Here is a 25,360-nt window from a genome sequence, read left to right as displayed (position 1 = left end):
CATTATTTCATAAATAACGTAAATCACATTATGACAGTTATTTAATAACGAAATAGGCACAAATGCCAAAATCAATGCTACATACCGATTTCTTGATTAACACTGGAGTTCTCATTTACAAACTTTTGAAAATCCTGCCCGTAATACCAACTGTGATCTCTATAAATTGGATAGTATAGCGAGATGCTTTTGATAATAAATAGAAATATATTACATACTGTATTTCTTATTTTGTGTAGAAAAAATAAGACATAATTTAAAAAAAATGTTTTTACAAAAAAAATAAAACAAATGACAGAAATTCATGTTTCACCGAGGGTTGTTAGTGTGGTTTGCATGCTGTAATGCATTGGCATCTCAGTGCATTGAATTAACTGGTCAAGCAGTTAAGTACATTTCTTATGCTGTTAAGACATGTGCAATGTTAAACCGAAATGGATATCAACTTGTAGAACCATAACAATGTTTCGGTATCCGATAGCTTGTATAACAGATTGTACTGCATGGAGAAATCAGAATTAAGATTTATCATTATTTAGAAGAGCAATAAAACAGATTTATAGTCTTCATCTTTGTAACCTTCAATAAATGGCTAGGTACCCCTAGCCATCCTTTGTGTCTCACATTTAGTCAACTCTATTAGGTCATTGAATTGCTTTATAAATCATCATTAATTTACTATTTGTCCTGGAACATTAAAATAAAGTGTTACCGCTTTGGCACAATAACTTTGTCTACCTAAGCAACTTCTGATAACTGCATTAAAGGAAGCTCAACTGGCATTTATATTTAATTACATTCTGCGGAAAATAAAATAAAAACACCCATCTGCTCCTTACCAGGAGATGCATGCATAAACTACAAGGCAGAGCAGATGGTGTTTAAATTGTGAACTGCGTTTCATGTAGAACCAGCACAATAACGGTTATGTTATTGAGTATGAAATGTGTTATGTTTTAAATGATGTTTTAAACTCGGATTTTACCGATTGGTAGTTCTTGCCATCTCAGAAATGATAAACATGGAAATAACATATTCTCCTCTCTCTAATTTCAAATAAATAAAACTTTTTTTCTTAATAAACTTAGTTGTTGCCAATTATTATTTTTTTTATTATTTTCTCCCCAATTTAGTTGTGTCCAATTATTTTTAGACTCAGCTCACTGCTACCACCCCTGAGCTGACTCGGGAGGGGTGAAGATGAATACATGTCCTCCGAGGCATGTGCTGTCAGCTGCCTGCATCTTTACATACTGCAGACTCACCATGCAGCTGGAGGACAATGCAGATTTGGGCAGCTTACAGGCAGGCCTGCAGATGCCCAGCCAGACCACAGGGGTCGCTGGTGCGTGGTGAGCCGAGGACACCCTGGCTGACCTAGCCCTCCCTCCCCCAGGCTGGTGCTGAGCCAATTGTGCACCACCCCCTAGGAACTCCTGGTAATAGTTGGAGTGCCTTTATTGGATGTGCCACTTGGGAGCCCCCAAACATTAATGTAATGTGAATATATTAATCCTGGGATTATCTTAATGTTTATTAACAATTCTGTGGCTTTAAATAACTTTTTTTTTTGTTAATTTTTTAAATTTATAATTAGTGTTCCGCATTTTCGGTTTTTTATCTTTAAAAACATTTTCCGGAGTTTATTTTACATATATTATAATAGGGATAAAATTGGTAAAAAAAATAGTTTTTAATTGAAATGTTGGTAAAAATTGTGGGAAAAAATCTCAGTATACACACTTTACATGTGTAACATGGTACGTACAGTTCTGGTTTCTAATTACTAATGTCCCTGGCATGCATAATGAAGCCTAATCTGTACAAGTCGAAGCCACATTTTCCCAAATTAGCTGGTGCTTTGCGAAAGTTTGGGCAATCACTGTGCTGACGAAAATAGTATTACAGAAAGTATGAACATGACATCAGCACAAAACAAGCCAGGTTTAATCGCCTTGAAGTTATAAAAAAGAAAGGAAAATTGACAGACCTGGGCAGTGCAAACCATCGGGAGACGTGTCAAAAATCACACTGGACATTTCCATCAGTGTGTTCCATAAGTTTACAAACTAAAGAATCACCATTTTCTGTCAAATATTTACTATTAAGATTGTCGGAGTTAGGCGGTGTTGTAATACAGACAATACTGTCACACGAAGTCACCAATACAGACCTCTCTGCAATAAACAGTGGCTGTCTAGGAAAGCACAGTGCTCTGACAAACTCATGAACACAGTCATTCTGAGCTCTTTTATTAAAGTGTGTGTAAAAGGAAGATAAATGGATTGCTTGTTTCTCAGTTCACTTTCTTGTTTTAGTTTAATGTCTCACTCTTTTTTCAGTATGTCGTTTTATTGTCAGTTGGAACATGTACCTCAATGCAGCAGTATTTTTAGCACTATGCATCCTCTGCTTCAATCTGACACACTTTTACTTTTTGTAAACTGATTTTACGGTTTCTCCCCATTCCTCATCCACTAAGTATTATATTTTCATGTAAATATTTCAATTTAGTTTTTGATTAAGCTAGTAGTTGCTACCCCCAGCAGTTGCCACAATACATGCTTTGATTGGCCAACATAATCAGATACCCATTTATACTCAGTACTCAGCAGTTGGCACACTCAATCCCACTCATACTAAAATCATAAAATAAACTGCAATAATAACAATAATAATAATTGTTATATCATCTTGGAATACCAGCATTGTACCTATTTTACATGAATCAAACCTCTTGCTTACTAAATATATTGGTATCCCTAAACCGGTAATTGTTCTTCCTTCAAATGTATGCAAATAATGAGTACCATAAAATGTTATGAAATTCACCACAGTTGTAGAATGACTGTAGAATATTTGTTTAAAAAGTGGTGACTACAAATGTGATACCTGTCTTGCATTCCAAAGCATGTGTGTATCCACTAAAAAGTTTAGACTATACTTGAAATGCATTGTCTGTTGTTTCTTGGTGGAGACTTTCAGTACTATTATCCTTTAATGTGTCTGTAATGCTTTGAGACATTTGTTTAGAATGGGTCCAGCTGTGGAAATAGAAAACATGGAATTAAAAACACTAAATTACCAAGACTAACAAGATCACTTGTAAAATATAAATGTCCTGACAGTCAAAATCCACAGCAGGCAAGACTAACAATGCCTACAAGCATAATTGCTGGATAAGTGCTGCTTTAGTCTGTAAATCTCTCTGAAGGGAACAAGACAGGAACACAATTTGCAAAATCAATAAACCCCCTCCAGAAAGATAGTTGTTTTTATTAAATTCCCTATTAGAGCATGCTATGGCAGGACGAGATCCACATCAAAATCAGAGTCACATTTTTCCAAAAATAAAAAAAAAGACGTTATTTTCTTCTAGTTGTCCCTGCTCCAGACATCTGGACAACATGCTTAGGCCAAGAGGAGATAGGGGAGGTAGGAATTCTCAATGCTTGTTGCTGAGTAACAGTGTAGGATTATAATTTCCCTTACCGACTGTATTCATGTATGATCAAAAGGGGATTGTGACAGGCAGCCAAGATGTAACATCCCCAGACCAGAAAACCGACACACCCACGCATACAGGTACTACAGGTGAAAAAGCGCTTGTGTACTGTTTATATTAAAAAATATTTACACAAAAACACTGCTCACAGAGCAACTATAAATGTTCAAACAACAACAAATCACAAACACACACTGACACCAAACAAATACTGCTCTTTCAGTTTCAAAGCATATATATATATATATATATATATATATATATATATATATATATATATATATATATATATATATATATATATATTAGAAACTAGCACAATAAACATTACAAATAATAAAAAAAATACAAATACTGACAGTTATTCTGTGTGTTGTAACATAAATAGATGCAAGAATAAATAATTCCCTTCTCGGTATAATCTTGCCTTACTTTTCAAAGCACTCTTTTCCAACACTGTGGACAAGGAACATTAGAGCAATGTGCATGGGCTTTTCCCGTCTCTTCTGTTAATCAATGCTATATACTATGATGCACATTCTAGTAGTCTTGCCTTTGATAACAGCACATCATTCTTACTTATTTCTATCAAAAGGAATACATTCATATTTTCCAATAAATGCATCTTTTTGGAAAAATAATTATACTGCATCAACATTGTACAGAAAACAGTTATAAATTAAGATGTATTTTACTTTTCGCTTGAGTTGGATAAGTTTTGAAAAGTTAATTTCTAATATCAAGCTTTACATTTAATTATTTAATTTCTAAGGGATCTCTCTTGAATGGACTAGTATTGGAGAATTCTACAATGTGCGCTAATTCACAAAGTTATTAATATGCAATTAGATCAACATTTTTCTAAAACATAACAAGCTTGTGTACTGTATACAGCCACAACATTTAGAAACTAGGATATGTCAAAATCATTTTATTAAACACATATGTGAGAATGGCAGTTTTGAATCATCTTTGATGTTTTAAGTGGGTAATTTTGACTGCATTGATAATGCGTCACACATGTTTGAGGTGGGAAGCTTAGAAATTGTTGAAAAAACAACCAAATTACTGAATCAATTCTTGCTCAATCTGTGCTACAGTAAGTTTTTTTTTTTTTTTTTTGTGCACATGAATATACATAATTCCATAGAAATACAAGAGCAACTGGAAATAATTCAACCTTTTTCAGCTCTGGTGAGAAAATAGCTATTTGACAATTCAACTGCAGGATATCATGAACTGAACTTTAGTTTTACTTCAGTATAGAAATGCTTCTGACATTTCTCTCACCAGAATTATTATCATGTACATCTTGCTGTAAGCCTTCCCCAGCAATTCAGTGTACCATTCCACACCTGTCAAAGGACCAAGGAGTTTTCCCTGCAGCCCTTGTGAAATGGTGACAGATCCAGAACAGGCCATTAATGACATGAGAGGTCGATGAGTATGAAGTACACCCTTTGTGAAAAAATTGGGATGACACAGATGAAGAAGACAGAAACAATTCACATGAAACATTAAATCTATAACATGATACTAGAACAAAATCTTGCCCAGAAACCAAAGAGCACGCCTGCCACTAAGTGCATGTTGCACGAAGACCACCATAAGAGCCTTCTGTGAGTGTAGTCTGCACATACAGTGCCATGGCTGCCACATTAAGTGATTGGCTATAACTCTGGGACTCTGACAGAAAAAGGACATGCGGTTTGCTCCCTAGCTGGACCATCTGCAACTGTAATTCAAGAACGTCAGTATAGTTTATCTTTAAGAAATGGCAAATCCTAGAAGATTATGATCAGGCTGTGGTGAGAGGTACTAGTGAGAAGTCCTTGTTCTAGTCCTTGTCCGTCTCTGTGCTTCTGATCTTGCTCTCTCCATTATGCACACTCTCAACCTGTCTCTGGACTCTGGTTTGATTCCTTCTGCCCTCAAGCTTGCCAGAGTCACGCCTGTACTCAAAAGACCCTCCCTTGACCCAGCTGACTTATCTAATTTCCATCCCATCTCCAATCTCCCTTTGCTCTCAAAAACTATTGAAAGGGCTGTAGCCAGTCAGCTGATGAAACATCTCACAGACAACGATCTGCTTGAATCTCTATAGTCTGGTTTCCGGCTGCATCACAGTACTGAAACTGCTCTGCTCTGGATTGTGAATGATCTCCTGCTCAATGCTGATGCTGCTGCTTCCTCTGTGCTTGTCCTTCTTGACCTAACGGCTGCTTTTGACACCATAGATCATGGCTTTCTTCTTGACCGCCTTCAGAAGTATGCTGGAATCTCTGGAACCTGTCCCTCCAGGATGTCCTTTTACCTATCAGGACGCATGCAGTCTCTTTTCTATGCTGGACGCAGTGGTGTTGCAAACCCTGTAACTTGTGGTGTGCCCCAAGGATCTGTTCTTGGGCCCCTTCTCTTCAATATCTACATGCTTCCCTTGGGTCACTCCTATGCTGACAACACCCAGTTCTACTTAAAACTCGACCCTGGTAGCCCCTCTGCCTGCATTCAAGACATCAAGGCCTGGATGTCCGCCAATTTTCTTCAGCTGAACACTAACAAATCTGAACTCCTTCTAGTAGAATCTAAAGCTCAACAAGAATCTCCATATAGCTGCCCTGAACCTCGGAAACTGTCTGCTGCTGCCTTCCCCCACAGTACGAAGCCTTGATGTACTTCTTGACAGTAACCTCTCCTTTGATGCCCACATCTCCTCTGTGGTCAAATCTTCCTTCTACAATCACAAAACTTCTCCAAAGTCCGTCCCTACCTTTCCCTCCCGGATGAGGAGATACTTTGTCATGCATTTGTCTCCTCTCAACTCGACTACTGCAACCCTCTATATGGTGGTCTCCCGGCACACACAATAAACCGACTGCAGCTAGGTCAGAATGCTGCTGACAGGATCCTTAACTGATGTAAAAAATGTGATCACATCCACCCCCCCCCCCCCCCCCCCCCCCCCCCCCCCCCATCTTGTCCAGCTGCACTGGGTACCTGTAAAGTTCAGGATTATGTTCAAAACTCTCCTGCTCACCTATAGTGCCCTTCATCACACAGGTCCCGAGTACCTCCTCAACCTGCTGACCCGCTATGTCCCTGCTCTCAAGCTGAGGTCCTCTGACTCTAACCTGCTTGTTATCCCCAAGCAAAAGTGCACCACACTTGGACAACACTCATTTAGCTTCATGGCTCCGACTGGAACTCTCTCCCAGCTTTGGTGCATGATGCTCCGACTGTAGCTTGCTTTAAATCAACTCTCAATACCCACCTGTTCTCTCTTGCTTTCCATGCTCCTTAAGCCTGATATCTGTTATTAGCTGCTGCTACTATTTCACGTATTTACTATCATGTATTCAGCACTTTCCACTGTATTTATTGTACTATTTCATGTATTCCGCACTTTCCACTGTATTTAATGTACTATTTTAATTTATTATGCTACTATCATGTACTTTCCGATGTATATCATGTTATATGCATTTCTCTATTTTATTATGGATTTTCTCATATTACTGCATCTTGTAAAACGCTTTGTGACGGTGTTCCACTATGAAAGGCGCTATATAAAATAAAGATTGATTGATTGATAACACCATGTAACACAATTTTTGTTCCTGGGTAGTAAGTGTTATTTCCTAATTGCTTATGCCTCAAAAGCATAGAAAATGGCTATTATTCCCCACAAACTTTGCTTTTGTGACCAGGACAGTGATATTTCAAAATATCACTATTTCCAATGGGAAAACGGGCAAATGTGTGTATTTTCGTTCACATAAAGTCAGAAAAAAACAACATATGAATCCAAATTAACATGTATTTATACTAACATGTATATTATCACTGTCCTGGTCACAAAAGCAAAGTTTGTGGGGAATAATAGCCATTTTCTATACTTTTGAGGCATAAGCAATTAGGAAATAACACTTATTACCCAGGAACAAAAAATAAATAAATAAATTTGTTACACAGTGTAATGAGAGTTTTTACAGTCCTACCCAGGAGTACAAGAACACTTTCCTTGCAGAATAGCCATCAAAATGCACAACATAATGATTGGGGAAAAACTTAATATTAAAAAAGGTAAGACATTAAGCAATAAAATGTGCTTGCTTTCAAACAGCTGTTTGAAGTGAATGTAAGTGCACAACAGGTAAGATGTATTACATTATTTTGCAAGATACTATTGTTTTTATCATCAAATAATTAAAGGAAACATGTTTTCTTACATGTATGTACTGTATGAGACTAAACAACTGACCAAATACTGTATGTCAGAAACTGTTCATTTTATTACTTTAATTCAATACAAGTAATCAAATAAATACTTTCTACCGTATGAGAAATTGAAGTTAATTGCTGTTGAATATTTATGTAAAAACAGCTGTCACTTTCTGTATTCCCACAAGTCATTATACAACATTTAGATGCTTGGAGATGTGATTTACCTTGATAGAAATCTTTCCTTCATCCTTGGGTAAATGTGCAGCAAGGAACCAGTCTCCAGGCACGGGGCTGGTAATATTGAACACCCCTGTGGTTCTGTTAGGCAGAGTCCAAGTTAGGGTCACTGCAAATGATCCCGGGACAATGGTGTCCTTTGGAAAACTAGTGTGAAAAGGGTTGATAACAGGTGGTGCTCCAGATCTGAAATACCTGCAACGCAGAAAAAGCATAGTCCTTATAGTATATAAAACATGGGGAGAAAAAAAAAGCGGAAATAAATAAACATGTGTAGGCATTTTCAAAGTTGAACTCCATTTGATGCTGTGATACAGTACATTTGTTATACAGTTGCTATAGTAATGCAAGGCAACGTTGAGATCAGAGAGGCTAATGTTGGCATTTATGAAGCTGGCTGGGTCAGAAGATTGAGATTCATCAAATGCAGGGAACCTGTGTAGGGGGTAGACAAACCCAGTTTGCATGTTTATATTTGAATTCTTCAGATACTTAAAGTAGTTGTAAGCAACATGTCACAATGGAAGGCTTTTTGAGTTATATCGAATATTATGGTGCCCCAGTCAGACCTGATTTGAAAGTTCACAATCAATCAATCAAACTCACTGCTCTGTTCAACCTAAAGTCTCTAACATTTCAAGGGTTCTCTGACCAACCAGAGCTAATGTACTCTGTACATAGCAGCTGCCAGATTTGAACCAAGAATCACATCCACTGCCCGTTATGTCGCAAAAAACAATCCCTTTACAACTGGTTTGGCCATATAATCTCCAGTACTGCATGTATTTGCATGTAAGGACTCCCTGTTCATGATACCAATATAATAATTTACTGAAATGATATTGTAAGAGTGTAATCTTATTCTTTTTGACATACAGTATAATAGCAACACTTTGTATGCTGTCAATCTCTTTGTGCATAACAAGCCATGCATCAGCACCTAATACAGAAATGAATCCAAACACCTTATTTGAGTGGCATGTCAGCTTTTTAATTTACTCGTAAAAGGTCATATATTATTAAAGCCTACCATTTTATTAAAAAGATCACATAAACAGAGCTGTGTGGTATAAATAGAATACACAAATTAGGAGCTAATTTACCCAGCTTTCCCAATCATTTCCACAACCCATGTTTCCTGGTCAGGGATTGCTAATAGCTTTTTAGAATTGCAAATTAACATCTGAACTCACCTACAAGACTTCATTACGTGAGATTTAGTTGTATCTTCATTCCTTTCTAGTCAGGACTTTTGGCCTAGCATGATGTTTGCCGTTTACTTTTGCATTTACTTATTTGTGTTCTTCTGTTACTGCTAAAAACAGGTAGATTCTCATTAACTGAAATTCATGGCTAAACCTAATTAGGGTCAGCAAGGCATTTTCACCAACTTATGATGTCACTTTTTTAAAAATTAATTAATTTAGTTACATTTTAAATCAGCCGGTTTGTTTCTCATTTAGTTTAATCAAACAATTTCATGTTTTAACTCGGACAAAAACAGAGCAAAAAAGAGTGTGAAATATGGAATATCAGCATTAGAACTGCTAAAACAAGAACCTAGCACGCAGTGTCATTAGTTGCGATGGACAGATTTGTAAGCTATTAGAAAAAGTGTGTTCCAGGAAATTAATGTTTTGCATAACCTGCATTTTCCCTTTACCTGGACAACACACACATTCCCTAAGTGTAGAAGGACTCCCTTTACATGGAGTAACATTCCCATTTACCTGGGTTACAAGGTATATCAACTCAAAGTTTATCACCCCTGGGGTGATACAATACTATTTGTCACAACCACACTTGTTACAAACCACTCGGGCGTTGTTGGGTAGTAGTTTTCTACCATTAACAGTTTGATTTCCCTTTCAGTAAAAGTAGTGTAAATTATACATTAATATAAAGACCATGATAAATGTCTCCAAAATGTGTAGAGCACCAGTATTTCAATGTGACACACATTTCAATAATTAAACATTAAATAGTTCGACAAGTGAGGCAGAATGGCATTAAATACATTCACCAGCATAGAGCTTTACAAGTTTTACATTTAGAGTTTTTTTTTTTTTTTTTTTTTTTTTTTTTTTTTTTTATATATAGCATTATATAATCCTATCGTGGAGGTAGGGTATAAATGATCATTTTAAACACAACCTTGCTTGCTTTTTAACTATAGATTCTCGTGTTCCTGTTGAGAGAAAACATTCCTTTAAAATGCTGTTGGCTACATCAGGAAAGCAAGACAATCTCCAGATGTACATTCCACACGTGAGACACTGAGTATTCATTTTGCAGGAAGAGGCTGGGGCTTGGCACTATGTTGTGTTAAGTAGTACAAGATGACGTCTATACCTCAGTATAATAATGGAATATGCAATTATTGTCAATTATAATCAAATTATAGGAACTGCTAAGTACGCTGGTTTTCATACAACAGCAGTATTTAGATCTGCCACTATTGCTAAAAGTAATAAATGAGTCAGTGAAGGAAAAAAAAAATCATGCAGTCTGCAGATAACAAGGTAAGGTTAGGAAACACATGTTAAAATGCTTCTTGTAAGGGGCCATCCAAAATGATCAGCATTTTCTAAAAGCATACTGTGGCAGAGCAAAAGTCCAGCAGATGTAAACAGTGTGTGGGAGACTGTAAGGTTAGCAGGGATGGTGTTAAATTCGTCCCTGCCAACAATCACAGATATGGCCATTCCCCAGTTAGGTAATTGAGTGCTAATTGGGAATGGACACCTGTATAAAAAGGGGAGAAGACATCTGTTTAGTGTAAGGAGTGTAGGGACTGTGTAGGGCCTGTGTTTTTGGAGATGTGTAGTAAAGGCGAATGGCCAGCCTACATCCTGTATTGTTTCTTTTTTGTCTTTGTTCTGTTGGTTTATTAAACATGCACAACAGAGCTTAAACTGCTGCTTAAACTGAGTCTATCATTCCTGCTGGTAACAGCTTGGGCTGTGATGCGATCCTACCACACGTACAAAGCGTGCCCAGAAAGGAGCGAGTCGTGGTCTGTGTACACTTACTTTATTAAAAAAAATAAAAAAATACATTAATAGCTTTAAATATTCATATTCCATCCTGAAACACAGTACTCCAGCCTCCAGAGAGATCACTTTTGTCAGAGTTTATGATATTTTAATTTGGTTGAGAAAAAAGATCCTGTTTGCACATGTTTCATTCACACAGTTCATGGGGAAGTAAATAAGTGGTGGTTATTTTTCTAACATAATACTGTATATCACAAGCAATAACGTGAATGGAAAATGTACCACTTATCATTAAATTAAAACACTATGTCATCGTTTTTTTTTTTTTTTTTTTTTTTTTTTAATTAGTTATACTGTACTCCCCCAGTATGCAAATACATGCACAATTCTTTCAAATGATATTGAACATTTTAATGGTATAGTGCTACTTTTTTCACTCTGGACACTGCAATTTCTTACTTACAGAGATTATGTAAAGCCCTTTATTTTAGTTCACCTATTTACGTTTTTATCTCTTTAAATGTAGCGACTTTTAGTCTAGCATTTTCCACCTACATTGTTTTGTGAAATTATTTGAAATGACAAAACAGTGGATCTACTGCAGCAATGAGGAATTGTATTTCACCAGTCAATAACTATGTTAACTGCACTTCTTGATTCAAAATTCAACAAAACACTGACGCATTCGCTTATCTCAAAGAAATGCAAAATTCAGTAGGGTGCAAAATACGGCAGGACACCCGCACCTACTAAAAGCCTAACAGACCATGACCGTCAACAAAAAAGGCAGGAACACCGAGGGTGTCAACAAGGAAACCAGGAACGACAACAAAACTGACAAAATGTGAATTTCAGTGTAAGCGCTGTGAAGCTCAGCCTAAATACACAAGTGCATGAAAGCTGTCCATCAACTCTGTTTTATACTAGGATCACACATCTTTCTGTTTACTGCTTGTCTTGATTTCCGATATTGTTATGACTCATATATAATTCTCTCATTCAGAAATGTAAGTTTATGACAATTACCACAAACACATACCAAAAAAAAAACATGCCGCGGAGAGCGCATAATAAATAGCCCATGCTCCAGGAGCTGTTACTACCCCGTGTTGCATCTTTCACTCTGCAAAGACAGTGCTATGCAGAAGGAATATCGATGCTTTACATTGCTTCATAACCTTTCTGCCTTTGTAGATTCTTTACTGCTGCATCAACAACCAATCTGTAAAACTTCCAACTATACAGAGTAGCTCCAGGACAATGTCTGATGTTTCAGATTCATTTATTTGCTTGCTGATTGAAAAAAACAGTCTCCAGAGTAGAATCTCCTTTGCATCCCAGCCGGAACTGATTAGACTACTTTAAGAAGGCTGCAGTTCTGTTGTGTGTAATGGGTGCAGCCAGCTTGAATCAAAACCTGGCCCCTCGATCTCACAGTAATCAACCAGTCATTATCCATCGATTCAACCATCCTGCTGCTTTGTACGCTTTTTTTTTTTTTTTTTTTTTTTTTTTTAAATCCGACCCAATCGTTGAACAAATGCTGGATTCATTGTAAACTTTCAGTATACCGTATGGTATTTTTCTGTGCTCTGGTCTAGAAATTCAGTTTCTTGCCCTAAAATTATGGATATATATATATATATATATATATATATATATATATATAATATATATATATATATATATATATATATATATATATATATGTGAGTGCACTGTTTATTACATCTGATTTTCTGTTTCTGTAAAATGCTTTATACAGAGAAAATGTACAATATATTCCTTTGAAACTAAAGGCCCCATTCTCAACATGAAAACACCTGTTCATTTTACAAAACAAGAACCAAACCACCATATAAGCCCTGACAATGGTGTGTTTCCTGATTTGTAACATGAACATGGATTTTTCCCATTTTGCTGAGCAGGATTTCCTCCCTTAGTTGGATACTACACAAACCATCTGAATAACCGTTACAGTCATTACAATTATCTGCACTGTCTTTGAGTCTGCAAGTTGCTTTCCTAACTGCAGCAAACAACCTTAAAGTTTGTTTCGCTATAATAAGCTCTTGTTTCAAAAACAAGTGTGGCTTGATACCAAGGATGTTTGCTATAAATCAGAACATTCTCAAAATAAAACACTCATAAATAATAAGAAGCTACTTCAGCACCCCAATAACATTCAAATGCTAATCTACATGAGAGAAGCATTCATACATTTTAATAGATTTCAGCACACTCGAGCACTCGTTTTACCTGACAACCGCTGTTTAATAATTCATTTGAAAGTGTTTGACCTGGAGGAAAACTAGCTCACTTGTCTGTACAAATCACACATCATTACTGAAGAGATCAACACTCAATTAGATTGGCCTTTAATAATAATAATAATAATAATAATAATAATAATAATAATAATAATAATAATAATAATAATAATAATAATAATGCATTTTATTTATTTGCGCATTTCAAGAATCTCAAAGTGCTGTACAAGGATACACACAAAAACACATGATAATACATAAAAACCACAAAAAACATCAACCAAGCAACTACAAAAATTATACATTAAAAGCCATAATAATAAAAAAAAAGAAGTCTTTAAACGAGATTTAAAAATGTCCACTGTCTCTGATCAGGCAAAGAATTCCACAGTAGTGGTGCTGCACAACAAAAGGCTCTATCATCCATAGTGCGGAGCCTGCTTTGAGGTAAGATGAGAAGTTCTGCATCAGTAGATCTTAAATTGTATGTCAGGGTATACTCACGCAATAAGTCCTTAAGCTGACCTGGAGCTAGCCCATTCAATGCTTTATATGTAAGCAGCAGAACCTTAAAATCCTGTTGCATCCACGTCTTGATATCCGACATGCATCTATAAAGTGCAGTAATAGCAACACCAGTATCTGGTTTAATTTGTAAATAGATCTGAGTGTCATCAGCGTAACAATGAAACCCAAGTCCATGTTGGTGAATAATCTGGCCAAGAGGCAGCAAAATAATAAAGGTCCCATTACAGAGCCCTGGGGATCACCTTGTGTAACAATGACAACATCAGATTTACAACAGCCAAGGTTTACAAATTGTCTCATGTTAGCCAAATAGGAGCCAAACCAACGAAGGGGAATACCAGTGATCCCTAAGTATTTTTCCATACGATCTAGTAAGAGCTCATGTTTGACAGTATCAAAAGCTGCACTTAAGTCCAAGAGAAGAAGGATGTTAAGTGACTGTAACAAAGTGCCCGCCCCTGTGTATATTATCTGTTATGTGTTGCGTGTGGTGTGTTTAAATGTTGGTGTATAGACATTGGTACACGGGATATAAACGGGTCTGTGTAACACGAGTGTTTAAAAAATGTATATGTGTATTTAGGCACGAGGATTGCACAGCACTTCACGTGCAAATAAAATGTAGTAATATGTGAGCACGGGGAATTGCACTTTATTAATTCACGTGCTGGGATTCAAGTGAATAATTAATTGGTAATTGAATCCCAGCACAATAGTATATATAGATGCACGTTGTCACATACTGGCGGTTGGGTGTTCGGTGAGCGGAGAACGGGATTGGAGACGGAAGAAATTAGTAGCAGTAGTAGTAATAATAATAAGAGGAGAAAGTATCCGCTCACCGTGTTTGTCAGTGTCTGTCCGTGCACCGTTTTGTTAAGTTTAGTCTGTTTTCGTTTGTCTATTTATTTTGGCGTAGAGTGCCGTGTCCTGTGTTTTTCGTGTTTGTGTAAACCTTTTATTTGGTATTAAACCGGCGCCAACAGGCGTCTTCATCACTTCATTTCATCCGTCCTGTGTTTTGTGTATTGCATTACCTTTCCTGGTTCTGACGCCGTCCACTTCGGCCGTCTCTGTGACAGTGACCCAGAGTCAGCAACCATCAACAAATCATTAACTACCATAACAAGGGCTGTTTCAGTACTGAGCTTGTGTCTAAACCCGGACTGAAAAGGTTCAAACAGCTCATTAGATGAAAGATGACACTGTAATTGGGTTGCAATCAGCCGTTCCAAGATTTTTGCCAAAATCCACACCAGGTTTTTCTTAACACAAGTGTAACAGCAGCAAGTTTTAAACATACAGGTACAAATTCACATTTCAAAAACTCATTAATGAAGTTAGTAACACAGGGACAATGAGCAGAGAAACTGGATTTGATTACAGATGTAGGAATAGGATCCAAGGCACAGGTAGTAGGTCTCAATTTAGCAACCAACTGAGCCACATAAGCAGAGTGCACATCAGTAAAATAAGAGAAACTGCCCATGGAGGATGAAATGGGCATAACCGGAACGACTGCAGCAAGTGAAGTCAACAACTGCATATTAATATTATCTATTTTATTTTGAAAGAATTGCATGAATATATTGCACTGATCAATAGAGGGAGAAAGAACAGACTTATTAACTGGCTCAAGCATTTTATTAGTAGTGGAACAAAGGACTCTGGGATTGCTGCAGCCACCCTCAATAAGGTTGGATTACAAAGAGGCTCCAATAGCCTTAAGAGCATCCCTATAGGCCAGCTGATGTTGTTCACAATCCTATAAATGAACAGTCAGCCCCGTCTTCCTCCACGGACGCTCCAGACGTCGTGCTGCTGCCCTCATGGTATGCATCTCACTAGTTTACCAGGGAGAAGAATGAGCAAAGGAAACGAAACGAGTTAACACTCAATAATATGTGTTAACGTCTCATTTATAAAGAGCAGCAGAGTCCTCCAGCGAAACTGACTGAGCTACATTGAGTAAAGCTTTTGTAATTTCCTCCGACAACCTAGCTGGGTTCACCGAATTCAGTCTATGAAATGTCATAATCCATTTGCTATTTTATTAGGTTGAGGTACTGCCACATCAATAAAACAGCCTTACGGTCAGAGATACCCAGTTCAATTGCTTGTAAATTGGAAATTCCCAAGCCACGAGAATTAACCAAGTCTAATGTGTGGCCACGATTATGTGTTGGAAAATTAACATGCTGAGTAAGACCAAAGCAATCCAAGGTAGCTAAGAACTTGGCAGCAACAGTACAATCAGGGGAATCCACATGTATATTAAAACCATCAAGTAAAAGAATACCACTAGAGGATGGACATAGCAATGTTAATAGCTCTGTGAACTCAAATACAAACATAGTATTTGGTTTAGGTGGACAATAAACAAGAATTACAAGCAAAGGCTGAGATCCTTTTATATTAAAAATCATATACTCAAAAGATGTAACATTCTGCACAGGAACCATGTTTAGACCAACGTCTAAACAAAGAATAACTACTAAACTAGCACTCTGACCAGAAGTATGAGATTTTTCAGGATAACCATATCCATTGGGTATAACTTGATTCAACACCAGAAAGTCATTCAGCAGATGTCAAGTTTCAGTTAAACATAAAAAAATCCACTTTCTGGTGAGTAATGAACTCGTTAAGAATCAGAGCCTTAGTATTTAAAGAATGAGTATTAAAAAGAACAAAGCTAGTAGAATTTCTTGACAGAAAATGTTTGGGTTTTGAGAAAGCACACAGAGTTTTAGGAAGATAGCACAGACACCCACAACCCCAAGGCAAGCATTGACAACAAAGTGACCAAGTAGTACTGATATTGCAGATAGAATTATTACTGTAAACCAGCCTACCACTAGGACAGCCTACGGTAAGGGCATCTGCACAAAATTCCCAAGCTATGACAGATATCATATAACTTACTTTTAGAAACAAAAGAAGTGAGGGGTTGTAGACTCAATAACCTTGAAACAGAGTAAGAAACCATGATCAATAGTCAGGACCAATTAAAGTTCAGTTAATGAAAATCCCACTGGTAAATCTAAAGCAGCAGAGCCATCCCACAGCACATGCACCGACCGCACCAGCCAGCCGCCGCAGCAGCAAGCAATCGCGAGCAGACAGCTTGGATGGCTAATCATAGCCAGCGCCGGCCACAGCAACAGCAAGCAGCGAGAGATCGAGGCAAAACAACAAGCACAGCAGCAGGGCACGGCAGCAAGCTCTGCCAGCAGGTAGGAATCAAGCCACGGCGGGCAGCAGGCAGGCAGGGCAGGACACAGACACCAGATCTAAGAAAAGTAGCAATCACCACATAATTACTCAGGAATGATAAATGAAAAATAAAACAATAAAATATCAATTAAACTGTAACTATAACACAGACTAAACTAAACAAAAACAAAGTTAAAACAAAAAAATGTAGAAAATGAGAAGCAACAGCAAACACTCTCTCCTCTCTGTCTTAGGCTATGCTTGTTATATACAATTCAATTTAAAAAAGCAGATACATTCATGACTGTGAATATCACTACTGAGATAAAAATAAAAAGTGTGTCTGTCTGCACCAGTAATATTTATTATAAATGAGTAAGCGCTTGTCCCATATCAAAATAGTGATGAAAAAGAAACACATATTCTTCCTATGACAGTTTTCTTCCAACATGCACTTAAAAAAAAAAAAGTGCCATTATTGCAGTAAGGTTCTGAATGCTGTCAAGTTTATCCAGGGTTGCTTAAAACCCATTCCCAACCATTAAAACAATTTCTACCGTATTCCTCTGTAAGAAGGGGATATGCAGATACAGGTATAAAAGAAAACTGGTGCTGCATGAATACATTATAGAATGTACAAGGTTGCCAAGATTAGGTTATATATATATATATAATATATATAATATATATTATATATTTAATGTATCTATAAACAAATATCTTATATATATATCTATATATATATATAATCTAGATCTAAAAAAAATTAGTTGTTAGTATTTCTATGGTGATACTTACTGTTTTATTATGTCATGCGGCAAACAATTTTGTCCAGTATTTTCTTGCTATAGGAAGAGCACCCAAAACTGTAGTCTTCTGGGGGAACAACACTACATGTTGTTTTGTAAACCAGACCAACAATGAAACAAAGAAGAAACAGAAACACTACACTGAAAGCAACACAATGAAAAATCTTGCGAAATCATAAGAACATAGGAAAATACAAAGTGACAAAAACAAAGATGTGCATTCAGGGCTCCAGATAAAGTTTTTGGTCATTAAGTAATTTATTCTTCAATTTAGACACTGTGAGTAAAATGTAACATTACCTTGAAGTCATGAGTACTTTCAATAAATGCTGTATATATAGCTTTCCTTATTTTCCACCTGAAAAAATCAACAATGTCTTTTTCGCAGTTATTTAGTCATGCCTTAATAAAACGTTCTATTTTCACCATCAGTGAATTAACAAATTATCAAACAAAATAAAAACATAAATAAATGTAAAAATAACAACAGGCACATGAATTGTCCTCTTTAGCAGATATATTTCTGATAAAAAAAAAAAAAAAGTATATTTACACTATCCTGTCAGAAATGGGAATTTTCACAGGGAACTACACGGCAATAAGTAAAGTTTAACAGAAATCATGAAGTCTTTAATAAGCATGAAAAAAAATTACAGCCTTAGTCATGAATGATCATAGGTATATTTTCAGTCTTGGAGGGAAGAATAGCTGCGCTCAACAGTAGCATCAGACAGAAAGTGAGGTCGATTCTTAAATGATATAATCAGGGCCTCGTTTTTATGTAGGATGCACATCATAACCACAACTAAACATTGTGTGCTATACAAGCCTTTTTCCTGCTGGGAAGGGCACGTGTTTTTTTTGTCAAAAAGTGAGGGGGCATACGCCCCCCCTCCCCGACAAAAGTCGATAACTTGCAAACTCAAGCTGTGCACCATAACGTCTATGTATGTTTTGTATGCGCTCAATTTGAATATCATTAACAATTCATATTTTTTTCAATGTGTAAAACACCCAGTACACAGCTTATCTGGAGCACTGAGTGCAGTAATGGTGTAGAAAAATATCTGAATTATACCGGATATCAACATTCAGAAGTACTGCTACATCTGCCACATTTGCACATTGCTTATGGTATGTAAGAATCTCCTTAAGAATGATGTTTATTATCACTTGACTTTAATGATTCATGTCTGTTTAGATTCATGTCAGTGTCACTTTGCAATAGGATTTAGATCTGTATTTGCATATTTGACCAGATTCCAATTTTTTATGTCTATGTAAATTGTAGAAATTGTTACAGCCCAGAGAGATATGGCATTAAAATGTCATCTCACATTTTAGCATATTATTGCTCAACTTTCAGAGTTAGACTTTAGCACAGAGGACTTTAGAATTCCTACTTTAAGTACAAAACAATTCCACATTTTTTCAAGGTTCAGGACTCAGTGCTTGTTTCAGTCGCTCATTTTATTTTTCAACTGTTTTCTCCCTCTAGAGAACTTTCGTAGCACATTAAAAAGGTCATACTCACACAGTGACGTTACGGTCAGGGCAGCTGTCTCCGAATGTGCCGCCTTGTTCTTTAAACGTGATAAGGTTCCAGACAGCAACCACTGTGTCATCAGGCATATTAAAATGGAACAGCTCCACACTGGCAAATGACCGGAATGCATTCAGTTTTCGAGGCGTTCGGGTAAAATAATCAGTCACGAAAAGACAATCTAGGGAATGGAACAAGGAGAAAATTAGTTAGATGAAAGACGACTTTTATTCCTTTTGTGCGGGGGATGGGGGAATTAGTTCTAATGCTATTTCAATTACTTTCTCAGAACCTTGCTACCTATGATTTAATAACAGTTGATTAGGTCAGCCCTCCTTGGCACTGATTCAAACACCTTCCTGGAAATAATGTTCTTTTATTCTTCAGTACAAGTGTAGGTACTGTAGGACACAAAACCTGACATGTCCAATCTACTACAATGAACTACAAAATCAAAAGATGCTACCCAAAATGTTGTGTTTTAGGAATTATTCTACCTTTTGTGGGAAATCTACATAAAAGTTCAAATGCTTTTTCACCTGACTTAATCATCGTTAATAAAACTGCCAACAATGTCTTGTTTGCTAAGATATGATGCAATAGTCCCTAAAACAGCACACATTGCTTAAAACCTATTTCATATTCTATTAGCTAAATGTATATAATGTAATTGCCGAATTAACCATTTCTCATTGATGGTCCCCACTCCCTAGAGTCCAATACATGCCAAATATAATGGCAAGTAATAGAAATATGAATTTATACTGTACATAATAATATGCTATCATCACTATGTCATCACTATTTTATTTTAAATTATGATTGCATTGCAGTCTCCATGTGTCTATGACAGGTACTGTCTACTCATTTCTCATCCAAATCAGGTATGGTGTTTCAAAGCTAGCCATGCCGGATAGTTGTCCCACTTGCCCCTCATTATTTGTAGCAGGTAGTTTAAAGAATATGACGCAGCATAAACAGATTTAGCTTTCACCCAATGCCATTTATATTGTGCTGTTTCAGCTGTCTATAATTATTTACTGGCAGACAAAATAAGTGTTTTAGAGTACTGACATTTTCTTAAAGTTACTCTCAAGAATCAACAGACTTCGGCTATTAACACTACAGACAATGGAAACCAGCATGTCTTTATTTCCTTATTTGGCATGGCAAATTTAGTTCTTACAAAAGATGATAAAGAAGCAGCACTGGCAACTGTTAGCAATTGCCTACTTCAAAGAAGGAACCATGAAAACTTCCCTTTAAAATCTCAAAAGTGATGACTCAAAGACCATTCTGGATAAAACACTTCACTCTATGCATATTTCTATTCCCAACTTCCATTTAGAAATGGTCATGTATCGCTGCTGAAAAAAAGGAAAAACCTTGCAGTCTTGCATCACATTGCATCCATGCTGTCCTACAGCCCTGCACTGCCCCTGCACAATACTGACAGGGCTATTGCAAGTTTTTCTATTTTATTGTCCATCTGCATTGAATGTATTTTACTGTAAACAACTTTGTGAAGATATCAGGTTGTATACTGTACATCTGTAGGCAAATATATATGAGCACTATGATGATGAAATCCCCTCTGCTCAATTCAACAGTAATAACAGGCTGGGTGGGCAGACTATTAATATTCAAATCAAAAGAGTCTGTAGGGCCTGTACTCAGAAGGATAATGTCATCATTGTTTGGTTAAAGGCAAGTCTGTTAGGCTGTTTTTTCCTGACTGTAGGCTTTTTAAACACTGTGTTTTTATTTTTATGAAACGATCTGAAACTGTATTTTATATAAACTATGAGTTAAGTGTGCATTCAGTAACATAATAATACGGTTTTGTTCAGACTTACAGCACAGTCCTTTCAGTACATGTTCTTGCTTTCATTTGCCATTGCACTTTTAGTTCTTTGTACTGGATAGCAGCACATTTTCTGCCAGTGCAGAAAATAGGCAGTGTACTGTACTGTGCAGCTTTATTATTTAAATGACTTACACAGTGGCATGTTATGTTTATGGAAACACAACAGTTGTGTAACTAAGCAAAAAAATCTCCAGGCTGATTTAAAAAGAAAAAAAGTCCTTGTTTCGTTTACGTATTTCTGAAGTGTTTGTATTTTAGAACATATTTCCTCAGCGTCTCTGTGTACTGCATGGTTACCATCATCCTAATAGGATATTTCCATCAAAATTATTACTCTAAAGAGTAAGTAGCAGGGTTCCGAAAAATATAGCGTTAGGCGTCCTCACGTGTTACTACAACTGTTTAAATAACGTACCTGCAATTTTTCTTTTCATTGTTAACACCCTGTGACAGGATGCCCACCCCTTTTTTATATTTATTTATCTATGTATGATTATTATTTTCATTTGTATTATCATTGTTATATTGTGTTTTATGTGAGGGCGGACGAAGAGCATCGTTCATTGTTATTTATTATTTGAGACCGGCGAAAAAGCCAGTCTTATAATGTGCAGCTGGCGTGGATGGGGTTAAAGCCTCATCCCTATAAATCTTGTGGGAATGTTGCTGAAGCCTTAATAAGGTCATTTTTTATTAATAGGTAATTAAGGCTCCAGCCACAGAATACAAAAGAACCTGCTCCGGGGTCATTAGAAGAAGAGAACTTAGGAGAAAGACGAATGCCACAAAGTTGAAAGGTACTCGTTTTTACCAATGGTTGTTATTGTTTGTGTTTGTTTTGTTTTGGCCAAGGTGCTCATTTCTTTTGTGTGTTTTGTAAAAGTGTTTTGTTTTATTACTTAATAAATAAACGGCTGCTGTCAATTCCAGCTCCATACCTCTATCTATGTGCTGTTTCCTGGACGCTGACGTCACCACCCACGCCTCTCAAAGCCATCTTTGCCACACACCCTGACAACTGTTTACACGTATAACTTTAAAGTCTGTTTCAAAGCTCTTTTCAAAATGTCCACTCTAGTGCACTGATAGTGTAAGGATTATTGCCCACATTGTCAAACAGGTAACACAGAAGTAATGATCCATGATGTGGTACGAAACAGAAAAGTCAGAACACTTGTTATGGTTTTTTTAGTTTTTTAAATTGCTCTTCGTGCAGTTAGAGGACAGATCTCAAACCCCAGTGCACTAGAGCAGCCATTTTGAAAAGAGCTTTGAAGCAGATTGTAAAGTTATAATTGTAAAACATTGTCAGGATGTTAACAAAGAAAAGAGAAATTACAGGTACATTATTTAAACAGTTGTAGCAACACGTGGGGACATGTAACACTATATTTTTCTGAACCCCGCAACTCTTAAAAACACAAAAAGGATGAAAGCATAGATACTGTTAGTGTAACTGTTATTCCCTGCTATTCATAAATAACTAAATTATAGATGTTTTATCAATGGATTCTTAAACACAATTATATTTGCTATTTTCACTTGTGAATGTCCATCATTTTATTATGTATATATCCTTCATTGTTTGAACTACAAAGCAGCGTAATGACAAAGAAAAGAGATTTTATGAATCCTGTTCTCATTGGTAATGCTGATATTCTCTTGAAGGATTTAACTACCTGTAATAAAATATTTCACCTTAAAGGCAGAATTCCATATGCGGTAGTTTATTGACCACTTATTTCTGTTCTCTATTATACTCTTTATTTTTTTCCTGCTTAAATTCTAATTTGCTATGCTTACTAAATTGCCCCAGCACAATTATCCATTTTAAACCACTTGTAGATGCTAAATTTCTGAATTGGTGCAGTTTTATGACCACAATAGATTAAATAAATGATGGCTCTATGTGACCATTTTTTAAGCCATGGGTAACCACGGAAACCATGGTAAATATTGAAGTGTAGACAACAACAGTGAATGACAGAGCAATATGCGATCTATAAGTGACACCAATGGCAAAGGCACGGCACAGTAGGAATGAATCTGAACCTGGAAGGATCCAGGCTATGAATTCCCTCGCCATTTATTTTTTATTATTACCATTAATCATCCTGTCACAGGTTTGCAAAAAGCAAACTTTAAATAGTTTAATGGAAGTGCTTGAGATAGCGGTACCACCTCAAAGTCAAGCTTACACATTAAAATGAATAACATTTCTGTCTCAAGGTCACATTCTTCAATCGCCTGCATTTTTGGTGGGTCAATAATTAATGCCCTGTCTTATCAAACTAGTCACACCGTGTCATTTATTTGTACGCTCAATAGCAAAGGCATACACATAACCTTTATTGATTTATTGATTTATTTCTTTATCTACAGAATGTGTGTTATTATTATTTAAAAAATTACATCTTTTAAACACTTTTTCTAAAGAAATGTTCAACCAATTCATTACTATGAACTAAAACGGCAGAGGCTACAGCATTTGCTATCGCAAACATAGCAAGAAAACAGAGAAAGAATTGAAACTGGACATAAAAAGCAAGTCAGTTTATGTTACTGGATAAACATAGGCTAATTTAAAGGAGTTATTGTGACATAAGCATTGTAGATTTATTGCTGGATCACTTGACTAAAGGAAAGGTGATATGGCTAAATGTGTGGTGTATGCAAAAACTGCTTTCAAAAGCATTTTATATGTCCTCTTTGGGGCTGAAAGATATATTTATGTTAAAAAGAAGTACACTATGTTTTTGATATTCCAATTGGAACTTTCATGCAAGAGCATACAAAAGCATTGCACATGTTTTAGACTGGACAGTAAGAAAATGCTTGATTACATTATTCAGAGTCCTTTCCAATATGAGTCTTGAAAGAAAGATCCTTAATACACCTTGTGAACCGAGTGCAACTTTAGGGATAGCAAGTAGACCAGTATCTGAAGGCCTCCAGGTGTGATCTGGTGTTCACACCAAACTATTGAATCAGTACATGCAGTGGACACTGGCAAAAGGTAAGACAAACAATGAAGACAAGGAAATATGTTGAGGATAACAATACATTATAATAAACTTTGAATGAAAACACTAAAAATGAGTTTTTAAAAAAAAAGTACAAGCAATTGATTTTAGTATGAAGCTGGGATTCTGAAGGAAAGCAGCGTGAGGGGGGTTTCTCATTTTAGGCAAATCTGTAAACCCTTTCACCTTTTAACACTTATCAAAAAAAAAAAAAATGTAATGCAAAATGTTATAGTGGTAATATAAGTTTGCAAGTCTCTATTTTCAACTTTAACACTCTTTATTTGTTATTATGGATTTTTGTTATTTAATTTAACATTTAATGATTCTGTTAAATCAAACTGCAATCATGGCTGATATCAGTAAGTATTCTGGATTGTAACAAAATAAATAAATGTGCCACACATAAGCTTGCTCCACATTTATCAAAGCATGCAGTCACACAATTGTCCATCAGTAATTTCATTTAACGTCTGCAAAAAGTCTTAGCCTTTCACACAAATGACACCAGGTCACGTTAAGAGGTTTTTGTTTGTGAAAGTCACACTACATTGCACAAAGCATGCTGGGGTTATTTAAAGCAGTTATCTGCAGGGATGCATGTATAGTAACAGGTATGTATAGTAACATTTCCTTGAACCAATCCGCAATGTTTCCCATTTCAATGAGTTTGAATGTGCTAGAATATTCTACAGCATAATATTATCTATATTCATTTGTGTGCAGTGTAGTGTGTATCAATATACAACAGCTAACATATGAAGATTTTAACAGTTATTCATATATTAGTACAGTATGAATGACCTGCTCAACTAAAACCAATTAGAAAAAATACTCAATTTAATTAATGACCTATTGGTTATTGATACACAGTTTACCTTGACAGTGAAAGTTAAATCAAAATACAGCAACTGCACAGTTTGCATTAAATACAGTTCAATACACCACTGGCCTCTAAACTGAGCTGTATCCATAAACTGCTGACAGGCTCCAGCTCACCACAACCCTGTAATGGATGGATGGACAAAGAGGAATGTCTGAAACCACCTCCCAATAACCAAGACTGGTAACAACCTGTAGGGTGGAAGCTGTACAGTGGATACCAATGGGGATCAGTTTGACACATTTGGCCATTTAAAAAT

At 36.4% G+C, this 25,360-nt stretch overlaps 1 protein-coding gene across 2 annotated transcripts in view; it reads right to left on the bottom strand.

Annotated features, from left to right (window-relative positions):
- LOC121317184 (transmembrane protein 8B-like) overlaps positions 1-25,360 on the bottom strand; it is an 83,350-nt gene that overhangs the window by 36,195 nt on the left and 21,795 nt on the right. For both annotated transcript variants that reach the window (XM_041252853.1, XM_041252861.1), the window contains exons 2-3: positions 19,320-19,509; positions 7,954-8,161 (exon numbers count right to left, since the gene is read on the bottom strand). In XM_041252853.1, the coding sequence (XP_041108787.1) occupies positions 7,954-8,161; positions 19,320-19,509 (398 nt within the window). The remainder of the gene's footprint in view (positions 1-7,953; positions 8,162-19,319; positions 19,510-25,360) is intronic.

Source organism: Polyodon spathula, chromosome 1 (assembly GCF_017654505.1).
Source record: "Polyodon spathula isolate WHYD16114869_AA chromosome 1, ASM1765450v1, whole genome shotgun sequence".
In the NCBI taxonomy this organism is placed as follows: Eukaryota; Metazoa; Chordata; class Actinopteri; order Acipenseriformes; family Polyodontidae; genus Polyodon; species Polyodon spathula.
This window is presented reverse-complemented; position numbering and strand designations above follow the sequence as displayed.